At 35.5% G+C, this 14,649-nt stretch overlaps 1 protein-coding gene across 6 annotated transcripts in view; it reads right to left on the reverse strand.

The window, feature by feature from the left end:
* Positions 1-3,387: 3,387 nt before the first annotated feature.
* The window catches only part of Ralgps2 (Ral GEF with PH domain and SH3 binding motif 2), a 159,423-nt gene continuing 148,161 nt past the window's right edge, over positions 3,388-14,649 (reverse strand). For all 6 annotated transcript variants that reach the window (XM_046430051.2, XM_046430048.2, XM_046430049.2 and 3 more), the window contains 3 exons: positions 12,491-12,596; positions 10,198-10,289; positions 3,388-7,204 (listed from right to left, as the gene is read on the reverse strand). In XM_046430051.2, the coding sequence (XP_046286007.1) occupies positions 7,175-7,204; positions 10,198-10,289; positions 12,491-12,596 (228 nt within the window). In that variant the 3' untranslated portion in view covers positions 3,388-7,174. The remainder of the gene's footprint in view (positions 7,205-10,197; positions 10,290-12,490; positions 12,597-14,649) is intronic.

Consider the following 14,649-nt stretch of genomic DNA (forward strand, 5'->3'; position numbering starts at 1 on the left):
TTTCTGGGACAAATGTCAAGATGTTGGTTGGTTCCAAGTTGTGGTTCCCCCCCTTTATGACTTCCTTGGACCCCTCTGATGTCAGAACCAGCAGCACAGGGCAAGAAATTTAATTACATGTTGATACCTTAGATTTTGCAATATTCTGTGGCCCAGTATTTTATTTAGTACTGACAATGGATACACTAATAAGTCATCCAGTGGTGGCCAAGAGTAAATGGACACTCGTTTTCTGCCTAAGACTATAAATATGCATTGCAAGAAAAAGTAGAGATTCAAGCTGAAGGTTTATCTAAAAATAAAATAGAAAAAATTATATTTGTGCTACGTTATAACAAACTCAGGGTTCACATTGGGGCTGTGCTATATACTGAGGTTTTCTGAAAGACTAGGTAGTTAAATTCTTCTTTGACATGCTATAACTGCATCTAACCCAATATTGTACTGGAGTCCTAGCCAAACGAAGACAAGAAGAAGAGACAACTGTCCCTATTTGCAGTTATTATAATTTCAACAAAATTTATAGACAAACTGTTAACAGCTAGATGAGGAATTTCAAAAAGGTTCTGAACATAAGAATCACATGTAAAAATCAATCTCATTCCTATATATAATAAAATTAATGAGGAAATATAAGAAAAAAAGTCATAGTTAAAAGGAATTTCCTAGATATACACTAAAATAAATGTACTGAAACCACTAGGGAAAAAATTGTAAAATGTTATTTAAGGATATTAAAGGCCCTGAAAAATGGAAATGGAAACAATCCATGTTTATAGACAAAAAAAAAAAAAAAAGAAAAGAAAAGAAACTTTTCAAAACAGGCTAATTCTTAAATTAATCTAAAAATCAAAACAATGCCAACAAAAGTATTTTCCCTGAACATGACAAGCTGATCCTAGAATTCACAGGGAGGATAAAATAGTCAAGAACAGCTAAGGCAACTCTGAAGAACACAGTTACTTCACCACATAGATAGCTAGGATAATGAAGATGATAGGATACTGGATCGGTGACAACTAATAAAGGAGTAAATGGGGCTCAGAAACTTATGCGGACATGTTGAACTGATGTATGCAAAGTGGCAGGCAGTGTGTGAGGTAAAGACAGGCTGACCTCTCTGGAGAACTGCCATTGTTTGGCTCCTATAAAGAAATAGTGAAAACTTTCGAAGGCTACTAAAGAGGTGAAATAATTGTGGAAAACTGAGTTATGGTTACATTGAAGCTGAGCTCCCATGGAATTATTAGGTTGGGTGTGGCCAACAGGCCAGCCAATGACCTGCAGGAGACTCAACACAGGGAGTTTTGCACTTCTGACTGAAAGCGCCAAAGGCTGGACAATGGATTCTGTTTTCCGAAACAGTAAAATGAAACAATGTGTTGCAGAACCTATGGAACAGAGAATCAGCAAAGAGGCCTTTTGTGGGCTGCTCATATTACAGATCCACACTGGGGAGACAGTTGGAAATACTACACACACTTGCCTTCTAATCTCTAAGACCCCCTTGGTCTACATGACATGGTGTACCCTCATTCTGGGCTGGGGAAGAGCAATTAAAGTCTACACAGAACTTGCCTTGGACCAACAATCCTTGAGGTTACTTTTGAAAAGGGGAAAAATCAATTTAAAATTGATTTGGATTTGATAAAATAGTTAATGACAGAACTGCAAATATGGTAACAAAACATTCTTACACAATCAATAATTTTAAGTCATTTATTTCAATAGAAATATTTCAGAAAACTGTTCTTAAATTCATTTTAAATTAGCTTATGCAAACACACTGAAGATCACACACTCACATTTGCATATTAAAAAGAAACAAAAAGAGAGAGGAACCAAGTTGCACATCACTCAAGGAGGTCATAATGCAACTGAATGCTTCATTAGAGTACCTCAAGTTAACTGGGATAAAGAAGAAAAAAAAATGGCTTGTGTTTTCCTGAATATTATCATCACTAGGTATTTATTCCCACAGATGTTTGATCTCCTTTAGAATATGTTGGGAACCAGATCCCCGCAATGAATGCCAATAATAAAGGTGAGAAAATACTGAGAATTTGGTGACTTATTATCAGCTATTTTACAGTCATACCTATTAAATCAATAATTATTGGACTACATATGGGAGTCGTTCTAATGGGGAAGGTATCTTCAAGGGAGGCAATATTTCTTACTTGGCATCTAATCTAAAGCACAGCTAATATTTATGAAGTTTTCTTCTTTTCTATTAAGGAAAAAAAAAGTTGCATCCCAAAGCACTCTACATATTCTTTTAACCCCATCATTGCTTTGCAGTTCAAATGGCTAGAATCAAAATTTAAATTCTGCTAATAACCCTCTAGGACCAATTACCCTTTCATTTAGGTTTAAATACTATGTTTATCTACTTTGCTACTCTAGAACATAATAGCCCTTTAAAAAGTGTAAAAAGAGCATCCTGACACAGATAAACAACAGTGCTCCAGGTCTTCTAATAATCTCAGAGAAGCAAAAGTATTTCTGAGATTTGCGTTCACTGAGAAAGCTAGGTTAGTCTCTAAATGTCTATACACTGGAGTGCTTTTCACTGTGCTGCACAAATACTTTCAGGTAAGCCATATCTGGTACGTTAAGTGACTGCTTGTTCATTCCGAGTCTTATTTAAATATAAGGATGAAGCAAATAAAATCTCATTTCTGGCCACAGGAACTGTGCTTACAAGATTCTAGTAGCTTTAATAAAAACCAAATTAATCTTCCTGGATATTTATTATTTTAGGGATTTCCAAGAGGGGCTGATTATTATTAACTCTATGCTCAAACAAGAGAAAAAAATGAACCCAGCTGGATGGATGTTCTTCAAAGCTGTTTTTTTAGGAGTGCTTATCAAAAGATTGATTTGAGTGGATTTATTTTCATTCTCCTACCTGGAAAGGAGAGAAGCAGGGAGGAAGTTGTATAAAAAAAGACTCAAAACCCAAGGAGGACTGCAACAAGCACCTGGAGGATCTGCACAGACATCCTTAGACTTGCTGTAAGATTAAGATGGTGGAGAGCATGCTCCTGAACTAAGAGGGCAAATTGTACTCAATGCCCTAAGAATGGTCTTCAAATTGATAAGGCACTGACCAAAATTTTACCATATTACAACTTGAGATATAGGTATAATGCAATTGCTTTCAATAAGCTTAAAAGTTTTATGCACAAATCTCTTTCATTAGAACCCTCTAAATAGAAAAAAAAAGTCACTTTAGACACAAGCCATTTTTAGGAGAACAAAATCAAAAGGTACTTAAATCACTTTAAAAAGGTCCACATTTATCATCAATGTGTCATTTATCATCAATGTGATTTAGCAGCAATTTTTGTTATCTCAAAGGCTTAGAAAAAACAGAATACACTCTGGCTGTAAAATCATAAATTTACTAATTTTGAAAGAAGTAAAGAAAGAAGAGAGAAAAACAAAAGCAAACCCTAAAAGGTCACTGAAGGAAGTCAGACAAACCTCACTGCTTCCTCACACATCAGTAGCACTCCTATTCCACCAGCACAGCGGGGAAATAACCTTCATTTTCAAAAAGGGATCCAATCATTTCAAAGGCCTTTGAGATACAGGGTTTCTTTTTATTAAAGATTATCTCCTGTTAAGTAACACTGGCACCCCGTGCTTGCAGAAGAAAATAATATAGTGGTTTAAAACCTGGTTGTAAAAGAATGTGCCTCAAAAAACAAGGAAATCAATAATTGATATGTTCTTCTAAAAAGCCAATGGATTAAATCTATTACTAGTAATGATTTCCTAATATGATGTCCTTCAGTAATAAATGTATACAGCAGTACAGATTTAACCTTAGGGAAAAAAGACAGATGCTAAACATTTGGCCAAGTAAATTCTAATGATTTTAAGAGAATGATAGGCTGCTAATTTTAGAGGGCCCCAGGTTCAACTAACAGATCTACTAGAGACTACTCTTTTTTACTTTCTATAGCAATAGGTCTTTTTGAGCTCCCTTATGAATCTTCTAGAAGAGGAAAAAAGCTGTTTATAAAAACTTTGCAGCTATAAACACTGTGAGTTGATATATAGAAATACCCAATACCAATACAGCCTGTAAAGAGGCAGTGCAGTAATTATATGGCATTTTTCACACAGAAAAATATTTGCCATTGAAGCACATGCCTAGGGAGAAAAAACACTCCAACTCAAATTGTTTGGATCCCTTTTTGTAATGCTTGTACAAATAATATTTACACAGTGAAGAAAACAGAATAGGAAGGTGTGTTTGATCATTTGTCTTTCAATTCTTACAGTTTTAAAAATAACACTATGAAAATTAAGCAAAGTCTGAACACAGAAGATACATGAAACCAAAAACAGTGCCCAGAAGACCATTAGGTGATGGTTTTATAGTTATATTTTAAAAACTGATATGTTACTTTCATATAGAAAATAAGCTTCCATGTTCAAATAAGTTGTTACATGAGATGTGCCTCAAATTGTATTGTGGCTAGTTCTGTATACTACTACCCCATGCCACTGATATGCCAATCACTATGCTTATGCATCAGCTTAAATTTAAATTTAACTGAGTTTCTTGCCTATAGTAAAAAATGAGTTTAATGCTGATGAACATTTTGAGTTTTTGGATCACTGATTTACAATCAAGGGCAGGTTTGATAAGATTTATCTTCCTACTAACAAACTACCTAAATATTCAATATAGTTTGGTGACTTATATTTTCTTTGTTTGAATTATAACCAGATGATATTTTGTGAATGACAGGTCAAAAATTCACCTACACTATTGTAATTCATTTCCCACCGATTTCAATTTACTTCAAATGCTATGAATAATCTTAAAAAGAAACGAGTAATCTTTTGAATAGACAAATCTGAAGATAGAAACAATTTCTACTGTACTGTTAGGTTAAATTTCAGACAGTCAGAGGCCACAACTCTGTCTATGGACTGTTACCCAAATGTGAACACTATTCTTACTCTGTACAAGCACTCATTAATGTTTAGAGCTGAAAATATCAAACACATCTTCCAACTTAGTTTGCTCTCTTTGGCAAAACTGTGAGATGTCAGGCTCTGACTTCCAGTTGCATATCTCCCAGATATGGTTAACCTACAACATACCTACCCTTAGCTTATTTATGACACACAAAATAATAATAAAAAAATCCACAGGGTTCTTATTCACAATATTTTTTGGAAAGCACATACACTGCTAAAAATGTTATTCTGAAGAGAAATAAACAAAGTAAGAAATTTATAAAAAATGCAAAACAGAAGTAAGATGTGCAAGGTCTACATAGTAATACTGCTGGCTACGCAGGTGTTTTTAGGCACCCAACATGGGTTAAGCTTAGATCATTAACTGAAAAATCATTCAGCACAGGCAACACTCTGCCCTCTCCAGCCTGTGTCACTACAACCCAGAAAAAAATGTATTTGTAACTATTATATGAGAAATCTATCTGAACTGTTAACATCTTTTCCAAACACAAAATGAAATCAAAAAATTTAACACTCAGAAAAAGTTATTTTACTTTCCTTTGGATACATTTTAAGCTTATTATTTGTATACACAATATTTTTTGTTTGTTTTTTGGACTTGAGGGCGAAACTTACAATAAAATTTATACAATTTACTAAGAAAATAAATGTGAGAAATTTTATATGAAGCCCAAAGTAATAAGTCTATTAGGAGGTATCAGTCAAAAAACATTTCTTACTCTGGACCACTGCTAAAATTTATGATGTCTCATGAGTTTGTAACATCTGACAGTTTTGTTCAGGTGCAATTTTTTTTTGTTAAAATTCTAAGGTATCACACCTTTTAACTTCTAAATTTGACGTTTATTTTAGAAAGTGGATGCATTGTTGCATAGAAGAGTTCTCTCAAAACTTCTTGGTTAACTACTGACAATATAGGTTCATGTCAAGGACTTATAGTTCAGTTTTAAGAAAAATGTTTTGGTATGTTTAAGGTAAGTCATAAAAGGAAGAAGGGTTTAATACTTAAAATTCCTATATCCTCAAACTTGTCTTTTATCCCTCTTAAAATTACTGTCTTATGATAAAATACATACATATTTATGAGGAATCTTTTAAACAAATATGATCTTGAATATCATACTGAACAAAAACAAAACAAACAATAAAAAAATAACTCTGGCATTATGCACATTAAACACTGTAAAAGAAAAGATCCTGGCAAAATATCAATATTATCACCTCTGATGACTCCCTGAAACTGGGAGAGGGATAATCCAATTAACTTGAAAAAAAATTTAGTCATTGTAAAATCCTTCTCAGGAAAGTTTGAGATTACATTCTTTACTAAGCAGATCTATCATTCAACATTGAATTCATACAGAAAGTTAAACACGAAACCCAGTTAGAAACAACCATGTTTTTTAGAACCTATTTTAAAGAACTGGTAGATGAACACTCGGGCTTTGTGCCTCCTGCAGGAAATATTGTTCCCCAGACAGTACTCAATTCAGAAGTTTAGTGTTTAAAAAGATCTCCCCTCAACCAAAACCAGCCCTTCCTCCCCCATCCCAAACAAACCCAACAACTTACATTATCAACATTTCTAATCCTACATTCTTGCTGTGAGAGAAAACCAGTGAGGATATGGACTACTGGAGGCTGAACAAACCTTGCAGGTGGGCTGCTGGTAAAATCCCGTGAAATTAAAGTATCTGAGTATCACCACATTCAAAACCAGCTCCTGGTACCGGTACCATCCACAAGAAACATGTTCCTTTTCAGAGTGTATCTTAAAAAAAGATGATTCCCCCCTCCAAAATCAGTACAAAGTTAAAAGAAATGGAAATCAGCTATGACCTATCCCAAGCGCAGCACCGCCAGAGATTCACACACACTATTTGGTGTTTCATGTTGGTTTTCCTTTCACTCTTTTAAGGCAGTGGTTTCCACAGGTCAGTTCAGAGATAAGAAGCATGGTTCATGGCAGTTTGTTTCGCAACTCCAATTTGTTCTCTGGGAATATCTCACTTTATTCCCTGAAATGAGTGCTTTTTGGTTCAGCATTCCCAAGGCTGGGATGGAGCCTGTGGGCTCTTCCTGGCACAGGATGGTTTGCCGCTGGCATTTTCCGTCAGGCCCCAGCTCTTACCCAGGAGCAGAGCTCCACTTCTTCCTCTTCAGGCTTTTACTCAAAAGTCATCAAGTTTGTAGGAACCTGAAATATATAAGCATCACAAATTAATTCTTTAAAAGCTGTTTTTCAAACTAGTATTTCTTATCTTTCCTTGTCTTTTAGGCAAGCCCAAATCTTTCTGACTTACATATATTTTAAAGGAATGCACTAGAAGGCATTTCAATAATTTATGAATAATGAATGTAATATACTATAACAGTTTAGAGAAAAAAAATCACTAAATTAATTTGCTCTTTCAAAAAAATTGATATCTAGACAGGAGGAATGGGAAGAAAGGGTATCTTTCTCAGCTCCATGAAAGCCAAGAAAGATGGGGGCTCCACACAGGTGCTTACTGAATGAACTAACTATGGTTCTTACAGGGATGAAATTCCAGACAGGCAGGCTTGCCATCATTTTCATTGTATGTCACAATCAATTCCTACATGCACATCTTAAAAATCATCACAGATGCTTTTATAACGATTATTAGGAACAGTTTTATGAAATCATTATTGAAATTATTATGAACTTCTTTGTGAAAAGAATAAAATTCATTACACAATTCTGATCTAATACTTTATGACTCTGAAAGATCAATAGGTTTTATAATAATTTACTGCTTACAGATTGTACAAAATCTGAAATACAATAATTCTCTGAAATGCTTTTCATTTTTAGAAATTAGTTGATGAATTCTACAGTTAAAGGACTAATAAAAGGTTTTAAAAAAAATAACAACAAACAAACAAGAAAACAAAACCCCAAACAAGAAACAAACAAACAAATCCACTCAATCCTGAAAACTGTTTCCAGGTTGCCCTGGCTCTCTGTATACCAGTGATCTCCTCCCTGTCCTTTAACACAGCTCAACAGTTCTCACAGGTCATCTGTCTTTCTTTCTGAAAGCTCTTATACTCAAAACCCTGTGTTTCTTAGATGTGCCAGCTTCTGAATGAGAATTCTATGGGAAATATAATCACAACTGAATTATAAATCAAAAATGCAATGCTCATGTGCTTAAAATGTAAATTCCCAAGTTTGGTTTTAAAAAATCCATAGTAAAGAGTAAAAGTTTCATTTCTTCCTAAATTATCTGTCATTTTAGGTATTTTGCATTTGAATCAGTCTTCTAAAAATTTTCAAATTTTGCAGGTTCTTTTTGTAAGTTTGCTTCACCCTGATTCTTACAAATGTGGAGCAAAGAAACAACAACAAAACAACAAACCTATTTATGCACATTTGGCTGACTTTGTTAGCAGAAAGGTCTTCCAATGCACAGTGAAAGAAACTGTGCCTCCATGCTGGTGTGTAAATACGGCCTAGATTAATCTTGGAATCTGAGGGTTATTTTTAATAAACAAGACTTGATACCCTAAGCTACATTTATTTATTTATTTGGTGCCAGAGATAGAACCCAAGGGTGCTTAACCACTGAGCCATATCTCCCTAGCCCTTTTTAATATTTTTATTTAGAGACAGGGTCTCAATGAGTTGCTTAGGGCCTCGCTAAGTTGCTGAGGCTGGCTTTGAGCTCATAATCCTCCTGTCTCAGCCTCCCGAGCTGCTGGGATTTCAAGTGTGTGCCACCATGCCTGGCTCCTAAGCTCCATTTAAAGAAAACATGTAGCATAATAAGTGAATCCTGAAAGGCTTTTGTCTTGGGCAAAAGATCTGTTTCATTCTGTCCCAGATACTAATGTGACAGGCAAGAAAAGAACTTTTGTATTTCATGTACTTTGTGGTGGTTACTAAAATATTAGTCTTTCACAAAGAAGTGAAATAAAAATGAGAGAACAAAGCTCACACCAACAATACTCATAAAGAATGGACTTAAAGAGTTCCTGTTGCAGGTCTACCACTTTTTACTTGTTTGATCTACCTAAGTGATTCAGTATCTCTGAGCCTCAGTTTCTTAACAGGTAATAACTTGAATACTAATATCAGAAGGTAAAAAATACTTTTATAAGCTTTCTCAACTTAGAGTATTATATTATTCAAAATTAGCTACTGATAACATTTACTGTGTTCTTTGGCATTATCAATACCCTAAGTCAATGATTTTTAAATATACTTAACTGGAGTCTAGTTCTATGAAATATATAAAGAAATTTTTGTAATTACATTTACTTGTTATCTACCAATTTGTGATTCAAATCTTAACTCTGCAACAGAGTGAGGAAAACAATGTGATAGATTCCTTCTTCTCTGTAGTGAAAGCCTTTCCATTAGACCATCTTTGTTTCAGTAAAACAAAAATATACAATAAGATAAAGAGGGATTTTGGTTTCACTGCAACCACAGGAAACTACCTCAAGTGGCCATCAATCAAAGATGAAGGAACAGTTTTTGTTAATTTAGAGGCCACCTTGCTCTTGCCCTACCTAGAGCTGTCCTCTTGCTATGCTGCACCGATGCTAGCTCCCTTCTCTATCTTGAACACTAAGCTAGTTCCAGCTTCAGGGTCTTTGCATGGGCTGGTCCCTTTTCCAGCACTCTGCGCTCCCTAATCCTCACATGGATGGTTCTTTCTTGTCATTCATGTCACTATCATCACCTTGGGGGGAAAGTCTCACTGATTTAGCTTTGGGTATCTGAAGCTGTCTCTACTCTCTATTTCACACAATTCTATTACATAGTTCTTATGAATTGGAATTTTGCTTTTTGTTTACTTGTTTATTATCTAGCTCCTGACTAAAGTGTAAACTTCACGTTTTGTTGACTATTACTAACAAGAATAAAAACACCACCATTTTCCCAGTTCATTAAGAAAACAAGTCTACTTCTTTTGGGAACTTTATTTATTTAGGCACTGGGAACTGAACCCAGGGGTACTTGACCACCAATCCGTATCCCAACCCTTTATATATTTTATTTTGAGACAGGGTCTTGTTAAGTTGCTGAGACTGACCTTGATCCTCCTGCTTCAGACTCCCAAGCAGCTGGGATTACAGGTGTGCACCACCATGCCCGACTGGACCTCTTTTTATGTTCCCAAGTTACAAACTGTTCTGACAATTAAGAAAAAAACTCACCTGTTGTTTGTTACTTTGGCAGGCTGCACTCAGATGCTTAAACCACAGCATTGCATTCATTCTACTGCCAGCTTGAAACTTGTATGAATTCCCTATAATTACCAAAAACAAGAAGAAAGCGATAAGGATTTTACCACATAGTAACTCTTCCAGATATTAAAGAGTGAATTAAACATCACTAGAGTTCTGTTTCAGGATCCTATTCATTTAATACCTAGTCTCCTACTACAAATAAAAAGAATAGTTCTCTGTGTAACCCATCCAAATGCTATCCTATATTCAGAAAGTCACTGTTTTACAGCTTATAAATGATCTTTAAAATAATATATACATAAAGATGGCTTCTCCAGGTTTGTCTCTGTGGATAGATGATCTAAAATTAGATGTTAATAAGTTTTTGCAGCCAAAGGGCTTCAACCTGTGTTGTTTAAAAATACATAAACATTAGCTATTCAACATGATTAAGGATTAATCAGGTAGCATCAACATGGGCTCAGCTTTCAGCCTTGAGTCAACCAGTCATTTATCAGGATCACTGCAGAACTGGAGAGTTCGGCTGGGGGCTCACTGGAAATGTCTAAGATGTCTTTTTTCTCTTTTATGAAATTGGAAATCATTGTGTGGCGTGTATTCAGGAGTTCCTATGCTGTCTAATCAAGGCTGACACACTAAGGGTATTTATATGGCTATATATATTAAGATGAGTAAAGAATAAAATGAGAAAGATACATGTACTAAAGGCTGCTCTGAGTTGAGCTTTGCTTACTTTTCTCACTGATGTAAGTTCTTATTTCACAATTCTTCTGAAGTATACTTTTCTTTATATCTGCCTTCAGTGATTGAGGAGCCTGACTAGATTCAAATATTGTCCAGCTTTCCTTTGAGATTTTAACACTTAAAAGTTTTCACTTTCAGAAGCAACTGCTTCTTCACCCAATGTTTACTAGGTCAGATAACACTGTTTTGATTACTGAATTCAGATACAGACTTAAGGTCAATAGAACAGAACACATCTACAATTAAGCTGGTCACAGCTACAATTTATACCCCAACCCCAATCCCCAGTACAAACATTATGAAAACCTTGGCTATATTATGCTAAGGAAAACAAAGAATTTCTTAGCAAAATTCAATGATTTTACTCTAAAATGTAATTTTATAAATAATGCCTTTGCGATTTTGTGGGGCTGGGGCTTTTAATTGAGAATGTTGACTAGGGAGTGCTTATTGTGTAAATCAATCTATTTCCCTCAAAACAAGACATTTTGCTATGATTATTTTTTTCTGCATCTAAATACAGATTTAATTTTTTACTTAAAACTATAGCATCCAAAAAACAGAATTTCTGTTGATACAAAATACCAACTAAATAAATGCAGGTCAAGATACAGTTGTAAAGTCAACAGAAGTTAATGAGTTCAGTTGTGAATAGCTGGAGTGGATGGTTTTGGCGGATGTGGCGAGTATCTCTCTTCTGGCCTCCTCTGGGGTGCTTGTGGACTAATAATGGTGGCCATTATTAGGGAAGAGCAGCAACCAGGGAAGGAGTCTCCCATGGACCCTGTGGCATTCACTGAAGGGGCAGGAAGAGCCAGGAGGTGTGGAGTGATCTACACAGTCCACCCTCCACTTTTTCTCCTCTGCCAGACACAAGAGCTTGTGCCTTTAATCTCAGCTACTCCAGACGCTGAGGTGGGAGGAATGTTAGCTCCAGGCCAGCCTGGGTAATTTAGGGAGACTATCTCTCAAAAAAAAAACAAAAAAAAACCAAGACAAAACAAAACCCAACCCATTTTTACCTCTTCCATTTTATGACATCCAATGGTTAATAGTCGATTGTTGTATTCACAAATGTCTCTGTTTTATAAAGTATCTTAACTGGCAAGGGATTTGAGCCTACAAATTAATTTAAAATAATGAAATAAAGAGTTTTTAAAGAAAAACTTTGTCACTTTCAGAACTTGAGAACAACCTCCTACTGGAGGGCTTGGCAGGGGAGCATTGCCTGCAGGGCACTCACTGACATTTTAAAGTAACAGATGCCCTCCCTCCCTCCCTGGTTATCCCTTTAGGGATTACTTGGGCTTTAATGTTTATGCTTATGTAGTGGAGAAAATAAGCTCTAAAAATATTGGGTTCCTTAAAACACATTATGTGACAAAAATACTTCCTAGTAGATAAAAGCCACACCATCACGTTCCCTGTTGAATGGAACACTCAACATTAAACCAGTTTTAGCTCCTCAAGTTAGGTACACACAGCATCTTCAACACTAGTCATGCTAACAGTTCACCTTTCTCAGAGTCTGTCAGCAGGAAGAGGTCTGGATGTTCTGGGTCATCAGCCATCATCACCATCCATCCCACCACAGAGACGGTCTTATTTGATGTTGATTTGAACTGAGACAAAAAGATAATTAGTAAAAACAATTAGTAATAATTAGGGGAAAGACAGTGAGCAAAAGTTAAGAGAGAGTGTATTTTCAGTTGCTCCTAATGAGAGGTCAGATTTGTGACTTCCTGGGCTGGGGTTGTGGCTCAGTGACAGAGCACCTGCCTAGCACATGTGAGGCACTGAGTTCGATCCTCAGCACCACATAAAAATAAATAAGTAAAGGTACTGTGTCCATCTACAGCTTAAAAAAAAAAAAAATTTGCAATTTCCTGCTGGTCCAGGTCAGCTTGGGCCTTTTCCTAGTAGGCTGCATGTAGGCACGCCCTCTTCAGACAGCCTACTTCTTTTCAGACCTTCCTAGTTTCAGTTTTATTTTCCATTCCCTCAGAGCATGACTTGCCCGAGTTAAAGGATAATCTCATTCATGAACATAAATGCAAACAAACAAACAACAACAACAACAAAAAAACCCAAAAACCCAAAAACGCTAGAATATTGGCATATTGACTCTAGCAGTGTGTAAAAAGGCTGCTAAAAGATAACATATAGGGTTGGGGCCTTAGCTCAGTAGGAGAGTGCTTGCTTAGTATGTGTGAGGCACTGGGTTCGATTCTCAGCACCACATATAAATAAAATAAAGATCCATTAACAACTAAAAAAAATTAAAAAAAAATACTGTATAAAGAGAGTAAAAAAATAAGTTAAACGAATTGGAACAAGGTATTTATAACAAATAACTGCTAACAGATTTGCATCTGGGAAATATAAAGAACTTTTATCAATTAAAGTAAGTAAAAGATTTATCCAGGCATTTCACAGAACAAGAAACATGGATGACCAATAAACACTGTTAAGTATATAGGGGCATACAAATTAAAATGATCAGGCAACATTTTATCCATACTGGATTAGTCAAGATTAAAGAGCCTAACAATAAGACGTATGGTGAAGATATGAACTTCATTCTACTACTGGTGACTGTGACTCTTAATTTGGTATATTCTTGTAAAGTAATATTTGCATCCCGCAGATACATAACCCAGAGAACCTGTGCAAAAAAAATATTCACAGCAACAGTTAGAAATAGTAAAGAAATGGAAGTCATTCAAATATTCACTAATAATAGAGTGATATCAATAAATCAAGACAGACTCATAAAATGGAAGACTATTCAGTTGTGAAAAGGATTAAAGGACAACTATATGCATCAACAACAATGAATCTCAACAAACAGACAAAAAAGCTTGTGCTTAAGAATGTGTATGTGACCCATTCAGGTACAATTAAAAAATAAAACTAAGTATTGTGTGAGGAAGCAAATATAAATCTCTAAGGAAAAACAAGGCAATGAGGAACATGAAATTCAGGACAGTGATGGGCTGTGGGGACAGCTGATGGGAAAGGAAGAGGATGCTAATCTGGGGAGGCTTTGATAGTCTGGTAAATTCTGATCCTTAGGCTGGGTAGAACTTGAATACATGTTTATTTTATTTACTTTGCTTTAAAATATGTATGTACCTATCTACTTTGTAGTATGCATGTTTCACAATGAAAAGAAATGGGAAAAAGGACTGAACACAGCACATTTGTAACAATATAGTTACTTAAAAAAAAAGCTAAAGAAATAAGCTTTAATATTATGAGGAATGAAATTAGCAATACCAAAGAACAGCTGACTTGAGACTCATAATTTATTTTAAAGTAGACAGTATGATTTTTTTCCTTTTTCTTTTTTCAGTACTAAGGATTGAATCCAGGGGTGCTTTATCACTGAGCTATATCCCCAATCCTTCTTATTTTTTAATTTTAAGACAGGGTCTATATTGCTAAGGGCCTCTCTAAATCACTGAAGCTGGCCTTGAACTTGTGATCCTCCTGCCTTAGCCTCCTAAATTGCTGGGATTATAGGCATGGGCCATGGTGAAGTTGCTGGGATTATAGGCATGGGCCATGGTGCTGGGTGATAATATGGTTTCTAATATTCTTTTCTTACCTCTCAAAAATCTCTGCAATAAGCCCCTCAATATAGAGGGATCAATCTATAAATACAGTGCAATG

Source organism: Marmota monax, unplaced genomic scaffold, assembly GCF_021218885.2.
Source record: "Marmota monax isolate L192 unplaced genomic scaffold, Marmota_monax_Labrador192_F-V1.1 WCK01_AAM20220418_F8-fsc00055, whole genome shotgun sequence".
Taxonomy (NCBI): domain Eukaryota; kingdom Metazoa; phylum Chordata; class Mammalia; order Rodentia; family Sciuridae; genus Marmota; species Marmota monax.